The 18,771-nt window shown below is 46.0% G+C and overlaps 1 protein-coding gene across 1 annotated transcript in view; it reads left to right on the forward strand.

Annotated features, from left to right (window-relative positions):
• Positions 1-843: 843 nt before the first annotated feature.
• Positions 844-18,771, forward strand: part of LOC119725800 — a 35,703-nt gene continuing 17,775 nt past the window's right edge. Inside the window, exon 1 of the mRNA XM_038197377.1 lies at positions 844-1,573. Coding sequence (XP_038053305.1) covers positions 1,493-1,573 — 81 coding nt within the window. The 5' untranslated portion in view covers positions 844-1,492. The remainder of the gene's footprint in view (positions 1,574-18,771) is intronic.

The following is an 18,771-nucleotide window of genomic DNA, read 5'->3' on the forward strand; positions in this document are numbered from 1 at the left end:
CCAAGTTCCGATTTTGTAGGTATTTTTTTTTAATGTGGCTTAAACACTATAGGGTATCATCATCATTTCGATCTCGGTCGACCATCATCATCTGTGATAGAGACAGCTGGTGGTGTAACTTTTTGGCAGCAAGTTCTCCGGACATTCCTGTCCTTTTGTTTTACTCGGAGACGCTATAGGGTATGTTTAATCACCGTAAGTTTACTTATTCATCAGCAGAACGGCAGGCCAATTAAGTTGTTATGAATGTTTATTTCATCGTTTTCATTTCTACCGTCGCAAGTTCCAAAAATGAAGAGTTTACCTCCCTGCAATTTAATATGGCCGACTCGTGAACTTACCGTCCTCGCTGTTAGCACAAAGCAAGGCTGATTGTAACTGGCTATTTCTGTCAAATTTTACTTTAAATTGGACCATGACACGGGCGTCAATCTGGGGAAGGAGACAGGCGGATATATCCCACTTTTTGACCGGGGATGGGTGGGGGGATTTGTTCACCCTCCCCTCCTCCCCTTTCCAAGATTTAGGTCTAATCTTATGGTCTAATCTTGGAACGCATCTTAGATTAGAAGAGTTCGGAAAAGACATTCCTGGAGCGGGAAATTGATCGGGTCCATATGGAATCAATTTCACTCCAAACCTCTTGTGCAAATTTTCCACTGTTTGGAATTAAAGCACACACAAGAGTTTTGCTGATAGCAAGTGACAGGAGCCAACACTACGGCGCCTACCACACTGGCCAGGGACCGTCCAGACCTTGAGCCGATTACAATCAACAGCGTCACCAACCCTGGCCCATTCAGTGCCCCTGGTGACGTCATACGGGTTTATCACGACTCCTGCTGCTCTCAACCGATGGTGCACGCTTCACGCAAGCAGCCAGTGGCTCGCGGTCTGCCGAAAGGTACACAACGGAAACATTTCGGCGGCGCTGTGTTTGCATGATTACCTCTCGAGTGCTAGTGGAAAGGGGCATAAAGGAATTTAGCTTGGAAATCCGATCGTGCAAACACAGTCTAAACCTCTTGAGTCGCCTCCTAAAACAGCTACGTGGAAATCACCGAAGGGGAGTCGATTTATGCAAACTTGGATGATCTTTTGAACCGATACCGAGTTGCGTGGCTTGTTGATCCATTGGTCCATGGTTGGTATCACTGTACGTCTTTAACCGCGTGCGAGGCTCAAAGGCTTGAAGACGAAACTTAAACAGGGCTCCTGCCGTCTTTACATCGCGATTTTTCCTGGAAAGCAGTCAGCATTAAGTACCGAGAAAGCAGGTTGTCACAGACATATAAGTTTCCCTTGGCTGCAGGATTCCTTGAAACGGACGAAGTTGTATCCGGTTTACAATATCTCCCAAGTTTCAGAAAGGGATATACAGCAAGCCCAGGTTGTTATCTACAAGCTACGAACACACACGAAACATTTTCAGTGGATACTTGGTCTATTATCTTCCAACCTGCTAAGGATTAATCGGTGTAGGTGAAACAAGATGTTTCCTAAGAGAACAGTTCCAGAAGTGCCCGAGAAGAAGGACACAACTGTCTACATCTTTGGCGAGAAAGATGTACAGGTATGTTCGCACAATTCTTCCGTTTATATTTAAATTACAACTTAGCATTGTTACAATCAGAGTGTGTTTTATGACGGTCGAGTATTGCAATACAACAATATTAGTGGATCAAGGAAAAGGTTAGTTTTGCTAAGTTAATTAACCCTTTAGCCTTTGCACGCCAGGTCTGCGGATATTTTTTTGGTTTAGAATGATGACTCGAAGCTGAATGTGTTGTATGATCTTTCACATTATCTTGGAAACATAACATTTCATGTCGCTGTCATTACTGTTGTTACATTTATTTTTTGCTGGCTGTATGACGTGGTCATTCAGTCATTCTTCGCTGTTTATTTTGACTGAACATGAAACTTGTAACATACATTGGCCCAACAACCTTCTACCTCTAGTTTAAAATGATGCAGTACAAGTACGGCTAACTTTTAAAAAAATAATTATATCATCGTCAGATCGTGAGTATTATTGACATTATGGAAGGATGGAGGAAAGACTATACTTTATTCCTTCCTCCATGGTGGAAAGATGTGTGGCTTTTGCATGATTTTTTTAAGGATGCAATATAGGTATAGACAAAACGGTCCCACTTCTTAAAGTAACTTTAAATTATCATCGTGGGTATGCACGAGTTTTGCCATGACGGACTTCCGCTCACTTAAATTGATATTCCTAAGATGAGATTTCACTAAAATTTAGTCCCTTTTCAAGTTACGATCTTTCTCCGGCCATGCAGCTTGTTCTGAGGGTGTAATCAGTAAAATGAGTCAACCGGAAAATAAACGATTTTCAAGATTCTAGGCGGTATGCTGCTCGGTCAGATTTGCTTTTTGAAGAACCGCCTGAGGGCAAATAACCTTGACCTCTAATTAACCATTCTACCGAGAAAAAAATAAGTGTACAATGTCGTTACCTTGAGAGAGCACGGAATATAACCATGCATTATAAAATCAAGGTTAGATCCCCCGTGGGATATTGTAAAATAAATATACCATGGATGATATACATTGTACTGGGCTATATATCTTGGTTACTTCATGGACTCGTGAATTTATTGACCATGTTCTCGTGGTTTATAATGTGGTATGTGGAATAATGAAACATGGAGGAATTATTCCTCCATGATTGGAATACACCCTATTCGCGAGGAAGCCATTTTGATCGTGTTCCCTGAATGTAGTTTACACATTGTAAACTGTTGAATGGGATGGTGCCAGACTATGTATCTATGCTTTCTGAGCCTCACTTTCATTTTTTTTGTATGTGGCTTAAAACATTACGGTAAACTTTCTTCACAAAATGTTAAATTATTTATCAGCGCAGACTGGTATTAATTTGTAATTAACTTAAGTTCAAAGCTTTCATTTGTATTCGTAAGTTCCAAAAAAAATAATACTTTACCTCGCTTTCAACTGAATATGGCTTACTCGTGAATAAAGCCTATATTAGACCACGTACAAGACAAGGTAGGCGTGGTAGAGCCGAGACCAGAGCGCACACAATTATATTCAACCGATTCGGAATGGCTATTTACTGCAAGTCTTTCCATGCATTCGGTGTTCCACAATATGGGCCGGATTAAGCCCCTAACTGGGTGATCCTATACAAGAGCACTGCCCGGGTCTCCTCACCAGCCAACCACCTGGCTAAGTCACAAGTCTGTCACTCAGTTGGTCAGGTACCACGAGGACTACAGTATGTCCCAAGAAAGTGTCCGTCCAAATATTTTTGACATAAATACAAAACTTGAAGTCACTTTCATATTTTTGTAGATTGTGCAGATACTCCTTATGCTTGGCCAATATGCCTACCCATATGATTTAATTTCAGTCGCGCATCACTAGTACACAATTGTCCATTGATCACAACAACATTTTTGGACACTGTGACCAAGTTCCTTGCCTTCAGTGCTGTTTTACGCAAGCTGCGTACAATCCTGCATGTGAAGAAAAAACAAGGCTGATGTGGTTTGGGATTGGAATTTTGCCCTTAAGCATTAAACTGAGGTATTGACATGATGACTGATAGCCAGGCAAACGATGCCAATCCCAACTGCATGCAGCCCTTTTTGCAACATGCAGGATTTTACACAGCTTACATAACACAGCACTGAAATTCATTAAGGCAAGGAACTTGGCCTGGTGACAGCATCCGAAACTGTTGTTGTGATCAACTGACAAGTGACAATGTAAAACGATACTTGGCTGAAAAAGTAAATGAAACGCAGAGGGGTTTAGGCCACGGATAAAACTATCTGCACAATCAAAACTTCTCAAAATTGACTCCATGGTTTTGTAGTTATCAAAACCTACCTGGCAAGAATTCGATTTAAACCAACCTTATGGTTGCTACATTCGTGTGCGTAGTTCCGAGGACGCAGTGGAAACCCCACTTTAATTTACTCATTTGAAAATGTTGTCGAGAGATGTACAATTATTTAAAAGCGACACCAAATACCATCTGCAGGAGAGGAAGCACAAAATCAATATAAACTTTACAACAGAGGGCAAGGATTTAGTGCCACCATAATTCATTGCTTCCTCGTAAATCCTGTGAAGCCAGTGTTCCACACGTGGATAACGCAGTAAAAATTCCTGAAATCCACAAAAGAACAACACTGGTGACCTTGGATCGAATCTCGCGCTCTGTATAAAGCCATGCATGGGAACGATGGAGACCCGTACAGCTAGCCGTGTGAGCGTGGTATTGACATCAACATTCCGCTCTTTCAGAAACAGGTGGACTTTCATATATTTTTTCCCCCACTCTACTTTTCCGTTTCGAGGTGAATCGGGTCAGTGGACTTTTTTTTTTAAATGGGAAGTGTACCAATCGATATTCCAGGGGTATATTCCAGGGAATATTCGAGGGGCATATATTTGAGGGGTATATTTTCGAGGGGTATAATTCAAGGGGTATATATTACAGGGTATATTCCTCGTCAATGATCCTTTTCATGATCCTTTGAAGCCAGTATTCCACACGTGGGGTCAGCGGACTTGTTTTAAGATGAGAAATGTACCAATCGATATTCCAGAGGTATATTTCCAGGGTATCCTCGAGGGGTATATATTCGAGGGATATATTTTCGAGGGGTATATATTCCAGGGTATATTCCTCGTAAATCCTTAGAAAGAAGCTAGTATTCCATACGTGGGGTCAGCAGATTTTTTGTATAGATGGGAAATGTACCAATCGATATTCCAGGGGTATTCCAGGGTATATGGGAGGGGGGGGTATGTATTCCAGGGGCATATATTCCAGGGGTATACATTCCAGGGTACATTCCTCGTACATCATTTGAAGTCAGTATTCCACTAAGGGGTCAGCGGACTTTCTTTTTGTTTTAGATGGGAAATGCACCAATCGATATTCCAGGGTTCATCTGCTATATGGGGCATCGAGTTGGTGTTTTCTCAATCCCGACTTGGGTTGTAGCACTTGTACTTATTTGTCCTCGATAACATGTTCGTGTTCGTACTCCTAATTTCCTTATAGTCATATAGCATCATTTGCTTTTTTATGCATTTTGTTTGTTTCCAATAATAACACCACTCAAAATCCAAAGAAGAATGTTCAAGTTTTCGTAAGCTTTCGAAGCAACAACTTCTTCACCAGATGCAATGAAGAGGGGCATAATTAGCAGATATTTTTATTTCTATATCGGAGAGGAATGGTCAAGAATGGAATGAATGGTTTATTTTAGGCATGATATACATGTATTTCAGATTTTTTGTGTCAATTCAGACGTTTCGAATTTGAGAGAAAGCCATTACCAGTACAGAAAGCAACACATCTTTCTTTCAGATTTTTTTTTTTTTAAACGACAGTCTCATCCATGTTATATATTTGCCACAAATTGTGAGCCAGAGGCCAAATAGTCGTGGTTTACAAAGTATCATTTCCTTTGATTTGTGTGTGCGATGTCTAATGCTGTTCAACATATCAAACCAGAAATTCTAAAACTTCTTGACATGATAAATTGACACCCTTTTAACCTATTTCTAGAGAGCTCGGGAAATGCAGCGTCTAGTTAAAATACTATCTACAATGGAATGTATTGACCTTTTTAATACGGGCAGCCCCATTCAACTTTCAGGTTCAGCTATAAGGATGGGAAAATAGACAACAGTAATTTAAAAGATTCGACACGTGTCATAAAAACCTCCAACGAGTGGATTTTAATGCAACCCAAACACTCTGACACGTTGTTGATGAACAGCGCAGTTATTAAGACACCCATATCTAGCTTATAAATTACCCTATGGCATGGGACCACTTGTTGACAATCAGTGTGGGAAGTCCAGCGGTAGGCGGGATGTGTATGTTATCGTATGATAATCCTTTGTGCCTCCACTGCCAAGGCCCCTAATCTACCGTAATTGCTGCTTATCTTACGGGGAAGAGATTACGACGAACTGCAGGTGCACCGGGCCGACCGCGTGATAGATGACCGGCTGTGCTGTTGTTTTCCCCCATCAGCCGATGGCCACTTGTCCGGTGCGATTGCACTTTTGTGCGGTGATTTTAATAGGGCAATAACAATGGCAATAAATGATTGGGTCCCGAGATATACTTTTTTTTAATTTTCAGCTTAATCGATACACGTACCGGAGATCACACGAGTATTCATGCGTTGCTCCTTCACGTACAAAAGGAGACGATGCAATAGGTTTCACTGACATCATCAATATTAAAAGCACATAGGATCATTTGCTTTTATCCCTAAAGTAGCAAACCGAATTATATTGTAAGAAAAGCTTACTAAACACCCTGTGAAATTATTATGTTTATCTATCTTGCTGATGCTGAGGCATAACAATTTGCATTTATCCCGAAAGTAACTAGTAGTAGTACCGAAGTATTATCAAAAAATCTACTTGGATTATGTAGAAAACCACCCTGTGAAATTATTACGTCTGGCTTGTTGTCGTTAAAGGGAAAATACAACATTTGCAAACATCAAAAAATAAAACTACCAAATCATTTTGAAATACCTTGCTGGACTGTTACTGAATGACAGTGTAAAGCATCCTGTAAAATCATGGCACATGGTATACTGTCATCAAGAAAAGTGGTATTTGTGTATCAATTTCCAATGCTAATCGGCCGATCAGCGTTGGAAAAAAACTGGCTTTTTTTCAAATACTGGCCCCAGTTGACCATCACACTTGTTTGCAATCGATTACACACCTATGAACGGGTACAAGCCAGCTACTGAGCTAGACTGGTTCCTTGACCTTACAATTCCCCACTATATGTAAACTGCTTTGTTTCTTCTTAAATGGAGTCAGGGAACCAGACTACAGGAAAATGATTGTTTTTCTTGGTTTTTATAGCATTTTCGAACCCAAAACCTCAAAAAAGTCAGTGTAACTATATTTGCTATATATTTCCAACCCCCCAATTCCATCCATTTCTGAAAATTACAGTAAAAAAAGCAAATGATGTATATTCACTTTAAGAAGAAATCGAGAAATTCAGGTGATTTCCAACGATCAGTCAATTGGCTGATTTTGTTCTGGGCGAATTCGTGTTTCGTGATTAAAACGCGCATGGTTTTTCACCGATTACTCGAAAACTTTTTTTTTTTCCTATAAAAAAATTCTTATCGCTCTCTTTTTCTAGAATTTACAAATCCAGCACTATCAACATTATAAAACAGTCCGCTTCATTTCTTGTTTGGATAAATTACTTTAAACAAAAAAATTGACACTTTATTGGGGATGTGGAACCTGTGAGCCACCCCCCCCCCCGGCCCCACTATACGCCTTTGAAAAGCTGCCAAATAGTTGGTGCGATTAATATGCGATTAGAGGCTGCTATTGTAAAGGCTGTCAGTGCTTTTTGTCGGTCCTTGATCAGATTAGTTGTATATCAGCTTACGACGAGAGGAATGTGAAAGCGTATTTATAAATGTTGGTCTTTGTCGATGCGATATCGTACACTCAGCCGGACGCGCTAATTTTTTTTTTGCACGCCTTGTTTCTGTACACATGCATATGGGCGTATTTCGAAGTACGTTGAGTTGCAAGTCAGGTTCTCGGACTTATTTTCCCTTGAAAAAAAATCCTACAAACCACAAAAAGCATCCAATGGGAATCGAACTCGCACCATCGGATTTGTAATCCAATGTAGTATCCATGACACTACAGCAGTGACTCGATCGGTGTGGTAGTTTTAAACATTATACTATTGCATATACTAGGGCCCTCCAGCATAATTATATATACATGTATACTAACAGCGTGTGGTATGGGGGAAAAAAATTGTAACACCCATTATCCACGGAGCTCATTTTCCTGTCTAAGTTCGTCTGATATATCTAAGCATGCAGATTTATGCGATCCCGCGCCTCAGCCAATCGGAGTCGACTTTACTAAATCGTGACGTCACTTCATTCCCAAAGCAGGACTAAATGTTTGATTGGTCAATTCGAATGCAGTGTTTTGTAATACAGCAACAGGCGGGCATAGATCTATAAAACCTAGACAAGATTTGCGCGTATCGCGTAACATTAATACAGAGCACGTGACCACAGTCTTTGTTATCTGTGTCTAGGTTTTTTTTGTTTGTTTTTTTACCATGTCCACGTCTACAACGCGACAACTGGTGAATGACCCAGGGAGGAAGAGACCCGATAAAGTTTCAAAACCAAAAAGGTGTGTTCCTCAGAAAAAAAAAATCACGGACCCTTTAATATTTTTAGCTGGTGGTATAATTCATGCCCTTTAATACTATTTCAGTGCGCGTTGGGTTGACAGGTGGTATATCTTGCACGTCACCTGTGCGGCAGAAAGTCCGCAGTTGTTGCCTCCCCCGGAAACAAGTCGCGCTATAACGAGGGTAGCATGAGGCCCCATCAATCTTCTTCACAGTCCTTCCGCAATTTATACCGTGTGTGTTCGCAAGAAAAACTGTGACATGGCCGCGAAGCCTGCCCCGAGAGGTTTGATCACTGACCTAAGCTGAACCCTCCTCAAATTGGGAACGCGGTGAGGTTTTGGTTTACTTAACGAAGATGCTGAGGATGCAGTGCACATGTACAGCACTGAACCCATGTCATAACATAATTGGATTGCCCATCGGCTGTTCAAAGTGAAGTCACCGTGCGACATCTATACCACTCCCACTACAAATTGTAAACAAATCTATATCCTAGTTGAACCGCAGTCTCCGACTCTTTACCTATTCATTGAATGTATTCATTTTGCAATAGCAGGTTTTGCCCTTCACCGACGTATCTGTATACTCAGTGTGACTGTTACCTCCCGAGTGAAAGTTGGAAACAAATCACTCGGTGGGATTCGAACCCACGACCTCCTGCTTCCTAGTGCAGACGTCTTACCACTCGACCAACGAGCTAACGGGATCGGTTGGCTGGTTCGAATCTGATGTACATGTACATGGAGCAGCGGGTACCGCATCGTACTTATAAAAGTACGGTGGGAGTGATTACAATGTATACTGGTTCCCGTGACATATTCGAATTGAGAACCAGCGCGTAGTTTCAAATGAGTGTACAGCGCGCAATTGGCCTCCAGATTTTTAAACATTGAGATCAGTGGTGAAGAACAAAAGATTTCAAAAGAAAGATTATAATTAAATTGACATGTACACTATTTTACTCAACGAATTATTATTTGTGTGTTAAAGAAAATTGGAAACAAAATATTGTAGCGGTCCGCCGACCCTTCGTCCCTGCCTCCAGCCGGGAGATGCCGCCGGACGGACGCTGACAGGATTAGGCTTTCCCGATGAGCGGTTACCGGGAAACCCGGGACGTTACTTCGTTTGGAGGAAGTATACCCCCAGGCATTGCAGTGGACCAGAGATACTCGCACTCAATCACTCTCACCCTATTAGGCCCAATAACTCACAGGAGACAATGATTAAGTCACAGTCCTCTTTATATAACGTAACAATGGTGTTTTATTGTGTGCGCCTTGACAGGCGACTCCTATATAGGCGTCTATCGCTAACTCTAACGTGGACACAATGTTGGCTGCTTATTCTAACTCTTCCTGGCCAGTAAACTCACCAACTAGTGATGTAAAGGCAGCCCGTCCGGTGGTCCCTCTTCTAGATTAACTCGCTAGCGGATAATCAATCGCAGCGCTGTCCGACCTGCATGAAACTGGCTGACGACTCACCCAAGAAATAACTCGTGTCATGCGCTTCTGCTTGTGACTCAGCAGAGTGAGTGAGTGAGTGTCGCGCGCGCGGCTGACGCACGCTTTTATACCCGCGGGCAGCGCGTGCATACAGTAGCAGCGCGGAGACCACCGACGCGGGCACCAGTACCCTAGACTGGCACTATGTCCAATGTTTCGTTACACAGCCTTGCCTTAAGTTTGGTCAGTCCCTTTGACCAATAAACTTATACAAAAATAAATAAAAGAAACATTGGTCCACCTAAAGTCTCTTAAATTTTGACATAAGGTGATCTCTACTGGACTTCCTTGTCCTAGATAGGTTCCTAGCTATACAGCATAACTTCAATAGACATTAAACTTCAAACTGTTCGACTTTTATAAACACTTCTTAAACTTATGGCCTCAATAAAGTTAACATGTAAACACTAAGTTTAAACAACTTCTAAGCTTAATCGGTAAACTTAATCAAACAACTTGGAAACTTCAAGGTGTAAGGCATTTAAGGTGAAACTCCTGGTTTCTGTTAACTTGTGAACTTAAAAAGATTTAAAGGCGTCTAAGGTGAAACTCCTGGTTTCTGTTAACTTGTGGACTTAGAACCCAGCTTTAAAATTAACATCAAAAACGCGCTCGGTTTCCTCTCGGGTAACCAACAGTCCTCCATGGTACAGACTACGGGTCTTCCTCTCGGTGATCTTTGTCACGTTGCCAATCATGGAGCCTTTCAGTTGTGCGTTGTTCATGGAGGGTCCCACGCCTTCTGACCTCGAGTCCTTCTCCACGATGATCCTACGAATCTTCACCGGGGGTGGCGACTCAAAAGTGTGGCCCGCCTTCTCAGGCTCGCTAGCCTCTCTCAGTACGACTACATCGTAGTGACGGGATGCAGAATCGTGCAGGGTACGCATCTCACCAAGGTAAGTATCTGTCTTCTCCTTCTCGGTGATCCTCACGACTTGCCCGGCAAAGAACTTCCCAAGGGGTATCTCTCCTGGTTGCCGTATCGGCTCCTCTGGTTTAGTGGCAGTGCTACACATCGACTCGACATCATCGGGGCCCTGCTGCAGTTGCCGGATCAAGCTCAAAGGTTTCCCTCCTGTCTGTGGCTTAGGCGTATTTTCCTCCGGCATGCTGTCCCACAGCATGGATAAGGTAGGCGAAACCGCTATCTCGAGGATGTCCTCACTTGCTTGGAGCGGTCCCGCATCCAACGCTGGCTGGGAAGAGCCCTGCCCTGCAGGCTCTCCATGCTCGCCTGAGGACACTTTCTCCAATGGGTGAAGCGTCGCCTCGCCTAGCTTTGGCCCTACTTCGTCAGCTGGCGCCTTCGATACCGTGCTAGGTGGAGTATTCGCCTTCTTCGTAGCCTCGCCTAGCTTTGGCTGTACATCGTCAGCTGGCGCCTTCGATACCGTGCTTTGTGGAGTCTTCGCCTTCTTCGTAGCCTTGCCACGATCTTTACTGGGAAAGTCCTCTGCCTGTTCATACTTGCGTTTCTTGTCCGATGTGGCCTTGTCCTTGGATTCGGCATTGCTTTCCCTTCGGCGTCTGTCTTCGCGGGTCTCGTGAGACTCGCCCTTTATCTCGCCCACTTCATCCATGCGGTCGGGGTGACAGTCGCGGTAGTGCGCCTTCAAATTGTCTCGGCGATTGTTCTTGTGGGCGCAGCGCCTACACCAGTAGTACAATCGCGGCCCATGCTCGGTAAGTAGGTGGCGTTCTAGGCTTTTCTTGTGAAGTCTCACGTGGCACTTGGGGCACCTAGTATGGTCCTGGTCCGCCTCATCTCTGGACTTCTCTTGACTGTCTCGGCCCATGGCGAGTATGTACAGACTCTGTAGGGAAAATGCAAAAGTGGTGCATTTCATTAATGTGTGTTTCACCTTCTCTCGCTCTCACAACAATCTCTCACATCTAGCGATATCTCTGGGGCACCCTGCGATGCCTGGGGGGATTCCGACGCGGTAATGCGGTCTCAGTATGGCATGTTTGCCCTTCCGAGTTTTCAGGCCTCAATGGGGTTTTGGGACTTGGAATCACAATCGATGGTGTCTCCTGGGTAGGGTGATTGCCCTCTGGTGACACTCTGGGGGTGAAAGAACGGGCGGTTGGGTTTGGAATTCGCCTCCCTGTCGTAGGCGTTTCTATTTGCCCGCTGGAATTGTCTTCCGCTTGTGCTGGAACGCTGGTTTCCTGCTGTTGGCTGAGCATGTCTGCATTAGCCTCTGTTGTGTTCTCAATCCATGAGACTAGGGGATTTCCTATGTAGGACTTCAAGCGGTCCCGATGCACAACTTTCATCTTTCCACCCTTTTTACGTTGAATTCGGAAGATGACATCGGACAGCTTGTGCACGATGAGATACGGACCCTCCCATCGGCACTGCAATTTAGGCGACAAGCCTTTCCTCTTTGCCGGATTGTGCAGCCACACGAAATCTCCAGCCACCAAGTTATACTTCACAGATCGTCTGTCGTAATGAGTCTTCTGCCTTCTGGCGCTCCGCTTCAGACACTCACGTGCCCTACCGTGCGCGAGTCTGAACTGCTCCCTCAGTTGTTGCGCATAGTCAGTCTCTTCGCCTTCAACCTCTTGTTGGTCGTCACGGGGTTGTTCAACAGCCAAGTCGATGGGAAGGCGCACCTCGCGTCCGAGCATCAGCATATTAGGCGATTCACCTGTTGAGTCCTGTGGTGAGGCACGATAGGCAAACATTGCCAGTGGAATCTTTTCATCCCAATCTCGCTGTCGTCTGTGGGGCTCTATCATCATAGAAACCATTGTGACCAGTGTGCGATTGAATCTCTCAATCATCCCATCACTCTTCGGATTGTACGGCGTCGTTCGCGTTTTCTCGATGCCCAGTAGGCGACACATTTCCGCGAAGACCTGGGACTCAAAATTACGACCTTGGTCGGAGTGTAGAATCTCGGGCACACCATACCGGCTCACAAACTCTTTCACGAATTTATCGGCTACTGTTTTTGCCGTTTGGTCTGGGATCGGGTAGGCTTCTGTCCACTTACTCAGGTAATCGCCCACCACCAGTATATACTTGTTCCCTCTCTCGGTAACCGGTAAAGGACCAAGTACGTCCAAGGCGACCCTTTCCATAGGCGCTCCAACCATCTTTTGCTGCAGGGGAGCTCTTCTGGTCTTTGTTGGTGATTTCTTACGGGCGCAGACATTACATCGCCTGAGGATGGACCGAACGTCTGCCGAAATTCCAGCCCAGTAGAATCTCACCTTAACTTTAGCCAAGGTTTTCCTAACGCCCAAGTGTCCTCCAGATGTGTTGCCATGTAGTTGATTCACCATTTCGTCTTGGTATTTCGCTGGTAGCACCGTGAGCCATCTCACCTCGCGTCCGTCGTCTGACTCCCATTTCCGGCAGAGAACACCACTGCGGATTTCAAGTTGGCCCCAGTGGCGCCTATACGTCTTCGCCCTGGACGACAACGCAGACATATCCGCCCAGTCAGGTTCTCGCTGATGTTCTTCTTTTGCTTGTATCACCCATCTGAGGTCTTCTTCCTCCAGCTGCGCCTTCCGCAACTCTTCTGAACTCAGGGTCGGTTGTGCGGTCACGACTCTCGAGTGAGATACCGTCGACGGTGTTTCTGTTTTCTTTACTTCATCGTTGTCTGTCGGTTGACATTTTGCCTGTTGTCCCTCTTCTCGGCCACATTGAGTGCAAGGCATCCTTGATAGGCCGTCCGCATTCGTGTGAGAGCGCCCTGCTCGATGTACCACAGTGAAGTCGAACTCACTGATCACCTGCAGCCATCTCGCCATTTGCCCTTGGGGATCCCGAAAGTTTACAAGCCATCGCAAGGCTCCGTGGTCTGTCCGAATGGTAATTCTACGCCCGTACAGGTACTGCCGAAATTGTTTCAGGAAGACTACCACCGCCAAGAGCTCGCGCCTCGTAACGCAGTAATTGCGCTCAGCCTTGCTTAACACTCTACTCGCGTAGGCGATGACTTGTTCTCGACCTTCAACAATCTGCGATAGAACAGCTCCTATACCCGACCCACTGGCATCAGTATCCAAGATGTAATCGGCATCTGCAACAGGATAGGCGAGTATAGGTGATTGTTGTAGTCTCATCTTTAGCTCCTGGAAGGCGTCTTCACAGGCGCTACTCCAAATGAAGTCTCTGGACTTCTCGGTGAGACCATGCAGGGGGCGGGCGATGTCAGCAAACCCTCTGATGTACCTCCTGTAATAAGACGCCAGACCTAAAAAGCTCTGGACATCTTTTACCGTCTTGGGTGATGGCCACTCCCGTATGGCGCGAATCTTGTCCGGGTCAGTAGCGATACCCTCATCCGACACGACATGCCCTAGGTACAGTACACTCCTCCTGAACAGGTGACATTTTTTAGGTTTAAGCTTGAGACCGGACGCTCGCAGGCGTTGGAATACTGTCTGGAGTCGGCTCAACTCTTCCTCCACCGTTGTTGCAAAGACGATTACATCATCCAAGTAAACCAATAAGGTTTCCCAGTGAAGGCCAGCTAGCACCCGCTCCATCAGCCGCTCAAAGGTGGATGGAGCATTACATAATCCGAATGGCATGACTCGCCAGGAGTACAAACCACCTCGGACTACGAATGCCGATTTCTCTCTCGCATCATCGTCGAGCTCCACCTGCCAATATCCGGACGCCAGGTCTAAGGTGGAAAACCACTTGCTGCCGGATAGGGTGTCCAGGGACTCGTCGATGCGGGGTATAGGGAAGGCGTCCTTGATGGTTACCGCATTTAGGCGCCGGTAGTCTACACAAAAGCGTTGGCTGCCGTCCTTCTTTTTAACGAGGACCACATTCGATGCCCAAGGACTTTCACTCGGCTCTATCCTACCCTCCCTAACCATTTCCTGGATTTGCCGATTGATTTCTTTCTGTTCACTTGGAGGAAAACGCCTGGGCCGCTCCTTGATAGGATGCGCTTCGCCTGTGTTTATCCTATGTCGGACCAGGTCTGTACGGCCGATATCTGTGTCGCTCCTTGCAAAAACGTCTTGGTATGTCCGCAAGAGTTCACCTACTTTCCTATGGTACTTCCTCTCCACATCTTGGATGCTACGGTTGTACAGATCCTTTAGGTGTTCGGGGACATCTACCTGCCCCGTCTCAGTAGGCGATGTCAGCCCATTCTCTACTTCATCATTCCCCACAGGCGTTAGGAAGCCCACCATAGTACCTCGCCTCACGACACATTCCCTCTTTCCAGGGTTGAACACACGCACGGGAAGCAACTCTTCTCCTGGGTTCACAAGAACACGCGCAACGATCATGCCCTTGTCCGCCACCTCACTTCGATCAGAAGGCTCTATAAGACCCAGCTGACTCCTGACGCGCTCACCCGTCACCAACCCAGGCACTAATGCTTCATGTCCTGCGGGAACCCTCGTTGTTTCTCCTACGATTACCCTTGCACATAGGCCTCCTCCATTTAGGTCATTGCATGTTATTTTCTCCCCATTTAGTTTCAGTTCAAGTGAGTGGAAGTCCAAGGAACCCTGCGTTGGCAACAGAAAATCCATTCCCAGGATTCCTTCAACTTCACCTATTTTGCCGAAAACAGCCCGAACGGGACACGTCGTCCTTCCAATTTGCACTTCTATCAAGGCTCTTCCGAGAGTTTCCATGTTGCTACCGTCAGCGTTACGAACTCCTGTACCTCCACTCTCCAGCTTAGGTCGTTTCTCAATGGGAATCTTGTAGTAAAACTCTGACGATAGGACGGTGTCCGTCGCACCTGTGTCCACCAAGAGGTTTGCCTTGACTCCCCTTATAAACGCCTGTACAAATAGTCCAGCGCGCGCCCTTTGGCCAAGGGTAGGCTTCACATCTCTCCCATCCCTACATGGTCTCTCGTGGTTGTCTCCGTTCTGGTGTTTCGGCCCGTCTATTTCTCCAGCTGTCCCTCGGGCCTTGGAGCCAGCTGGCTGTCGTTTCCCGACGCCTGTCTGTCGATGTCATGTCCGACACGCTTCCTGCACTCCCGTGCAAAATGCCCTCGGTTATTGCACTTGAAGCACACGTCTTGGGGAGTTGCTTTGCGCCTGGCAGCAATCCTCGGCCCTCTAGGCGCTCCTGGATTTCGCTTTGACTTCATGTCCTCTAGCATTTTTGTCATCCTTTGGAGCCACTCCTTAACTTCTTGGTCACTTGCACTCTGGATAAATGACTCCTTTGCTTGACTACTACTTTCTTCACTCTTGACCTCCTGCATAGGATTGTTAGATATCCCGTCTACTCCTCGGGCGTACTTGACTCGTCTGTCACTCCGTTGTTCCTCAATCTTAAGGAAGCTCTCTGTGCTTAAGGCGGCGCGGATGGCTTCATCCAGTGACGACGGTCTTGCCCTGAACACTCCTTCGCGGATGGCTTGCTCCCGAATTGCGTCTGAAAAATGACCCCTAGCTAGGCGATCTCGCCCGTCGTCTGTCAATTCTGGATAGGCGAGTGCCGACAGGTCACGTATGGATTGTCCCAACTCTTGCAACGTCTCCTTATCTCCTTGACGCCTGTGGCGAAGTTCCACTAGGTGATTTTCCGCCAGTTGTCCGGGGCCAAATCGCTTTTCAAGGAGACCCATCAGCTCAGTATAGGTAACGTCTTTGCCGCTGGAAGCGAGGTTCCCAAGCACTTTCACTGCCTCGCTTTGGAGACTTGCTGCAAGGAAAACTTTCGCTTGACTATCGGTCCAAGCATTTGCCAGTTTACACGCCTTGAAGTGTTGCTTATACTCCCTCCAAGGAGTCTTCCCGTTGAATCGGTCTGGTAGGATGTTCGGCCGCTTACTAGTACTAGTGCTCGACTCGCAGCTGCCCTTCTCCTTTGTTGTGGTTTTCTCCCTGACGCCAAATGGATCCAGCTCGCCTCCTTCGAACTTGGCGCTATGATTCACTCGCAGAGAGACATCTGCTATTGCACTCGAGGGCGGAACTTCACTGTCACATCTGGAAGGTGTCCATCCTACAAGGTTGCTGGTTTCAGCCGTAGGCGTCGATGAAGCTGGTTGCGTAGGCACTGGGGTAGGTGGAGGTGCGAATGTGTTAAATTTCCTTCTAGGTTTTGGAGTAGGTGGAATTCTTGACCGCAGGGCAGGCGCTGACATCACCGAACCCCGATTTTCAATGTTGAGTGTCTCGAGTAGTTCTTGTACTTGAAGTTGTAACCGGTAGTTTTCAGCCTTGAGTTTCTCTCTCTCGTGGGTCGCTCGCTGGAGATCGCTGTCAATCTGGTCGACCTCCGACAAATCGCCATCAAAATCAATGAGGCTGACAGCCATGACGCCTAGGTAGGTGAAGTACTCCTTCACACTCTATCGATGATTGATGTTGACTGATGTCACTGCAACGCCAATCCCACTTCTGACACCAAATTTGTAGCGGTCCGCCGACCCTTCGTCCCTGCCTCCAGCCGGGAGATGCCGCCGGACGGACGCTGACAGGATTAGGCTTTCCCGATGAGCGGTTACCGGGAAACCCGGGACGTTACTTCGTTTGGAGGAAGTATACCCCCAGGCATTGCAGTGGACCAGAGATACTCGCACTCAATCACTCTCACCCTATTAGGCCCAATAACTCACAGGAGACAATGATTAAGTCACAGTCCTCTTTATATAACGTAACAATGGTGTTTTATTGTGTGCGCCTTGACAGGCGACTCCTATATAGGCGTCTATCGCTAACTCTAACGTGGACACAATGTTGGCTGCTTATTCTAACTCTTCCTGGCCAGTAAACTCACCAACTAGTGATGTAAAGGCAGCCCGTCCGGTGGTCCCTCTTCTAGATTAACTCGCTAGCGGATAATCAATCGCAGCGCTGTCCGACCTGCATGAAACTGGCTGACGACTCACCCAAGAAATAACTCGTGTCATGCGCTTCTGCTTGTGACTCAGCAGAGTGAGTGAGTGAGTGTCGCGCGCGCGGCTGACGCACGCTTTTATACCCGCGGGCAGCGCGTGCATACAGTAGCAGCGCGGAGACCACCGACGCGGGCACCAGTACCCTAGACTGGCACTATGTCCAATGTTTCGTTACAATATTATATTTTATATAAAATTACTGTTTGAATTTGTTTTTGTTTTTTTACCAAATTTAGTTGGTTTGCAATCGGTTAACATCTGTGAACGGTTGCAAGCCAGCTAGTTTGGTTCCCTGACTTGACAATTCCCTGACACATATGAATTGGTCCGTTTCGTCTGAAGTAGGGGCAGAGAACCAGTCTACAACAGTACAAGCAAGAACAGCATTTTTGTCTTGGTTTTCCAGCATATACGATACATACGAGCAAAAATCTTTGAGCAGGTCAGTGTAACAATAGACCATTATCATGTTGCGGCCATCTTGATTTTTTCCCCATTAAAATCAACGTAACCAAAGCGAGGCTGGAATACAGGATACAGGGAACATGACCGAAATGGTGGCAGCATGAGACCGGTTCCCTCCCCATATTCGAAAGGAGGAATTAAGAACCAGTGCGCAGCTTCACTTTTACAGCTTGCAATGGCGATAGAGCTCTCCAGATGTTTTACATGGAGACCAGTGGGTTGCATATGCGCTAAGCCGCACCACTGGCCGCCATTCGTCCTGCGGCAATAAGGTTCTACAACACAGCGGTGTCCCACCCACACTCCACACAGAAACGTGATATGAGACCGAACAAGCGATGTTATTACAACATTATTACCTCGATATTATGACAATATTATTCAACAGAGGGGACAAAGGCGAGGTCGCCAAGGTGCCCTTTGGTGATTTTAAAGAACCCTGTATAGAAATACCGTGCATGATTTACACACTTATCCACAACTGATCCCCGTCTGTTCCACATTCAAACATCGGAATATGTTAGCTTGACAAATCTCAACCGTCTTGGACTGCCCGGTATAGCATCCAAGTAAACGATCAAAATATATTTACTTCTTGACAGTTTCTCTGACTTTTAGTAGTGGCTGGTCTGGTAAACATTCGCAGTCACAGACCAACAGTTAACGTGCAACATCATTGTAGAAATCTTGCAATAAC

Source organism: Patiria miniata, unplaced genomic scaffold, assembly GCF_015706575.1.
Source record: "Patiria miniata isolate m_02_andy unplaced genomic scaffold, ASM1570657v1 HiC_scaffold_19, whole genome shotgun sequence".
Classification (NCBI taxonomy): domain Eukaryota; kingdom Metazoa; phylum Echinodermata; class Asteroidea; order Valvatida; family Asterinidae; genus Patiria; species Patiria miniata.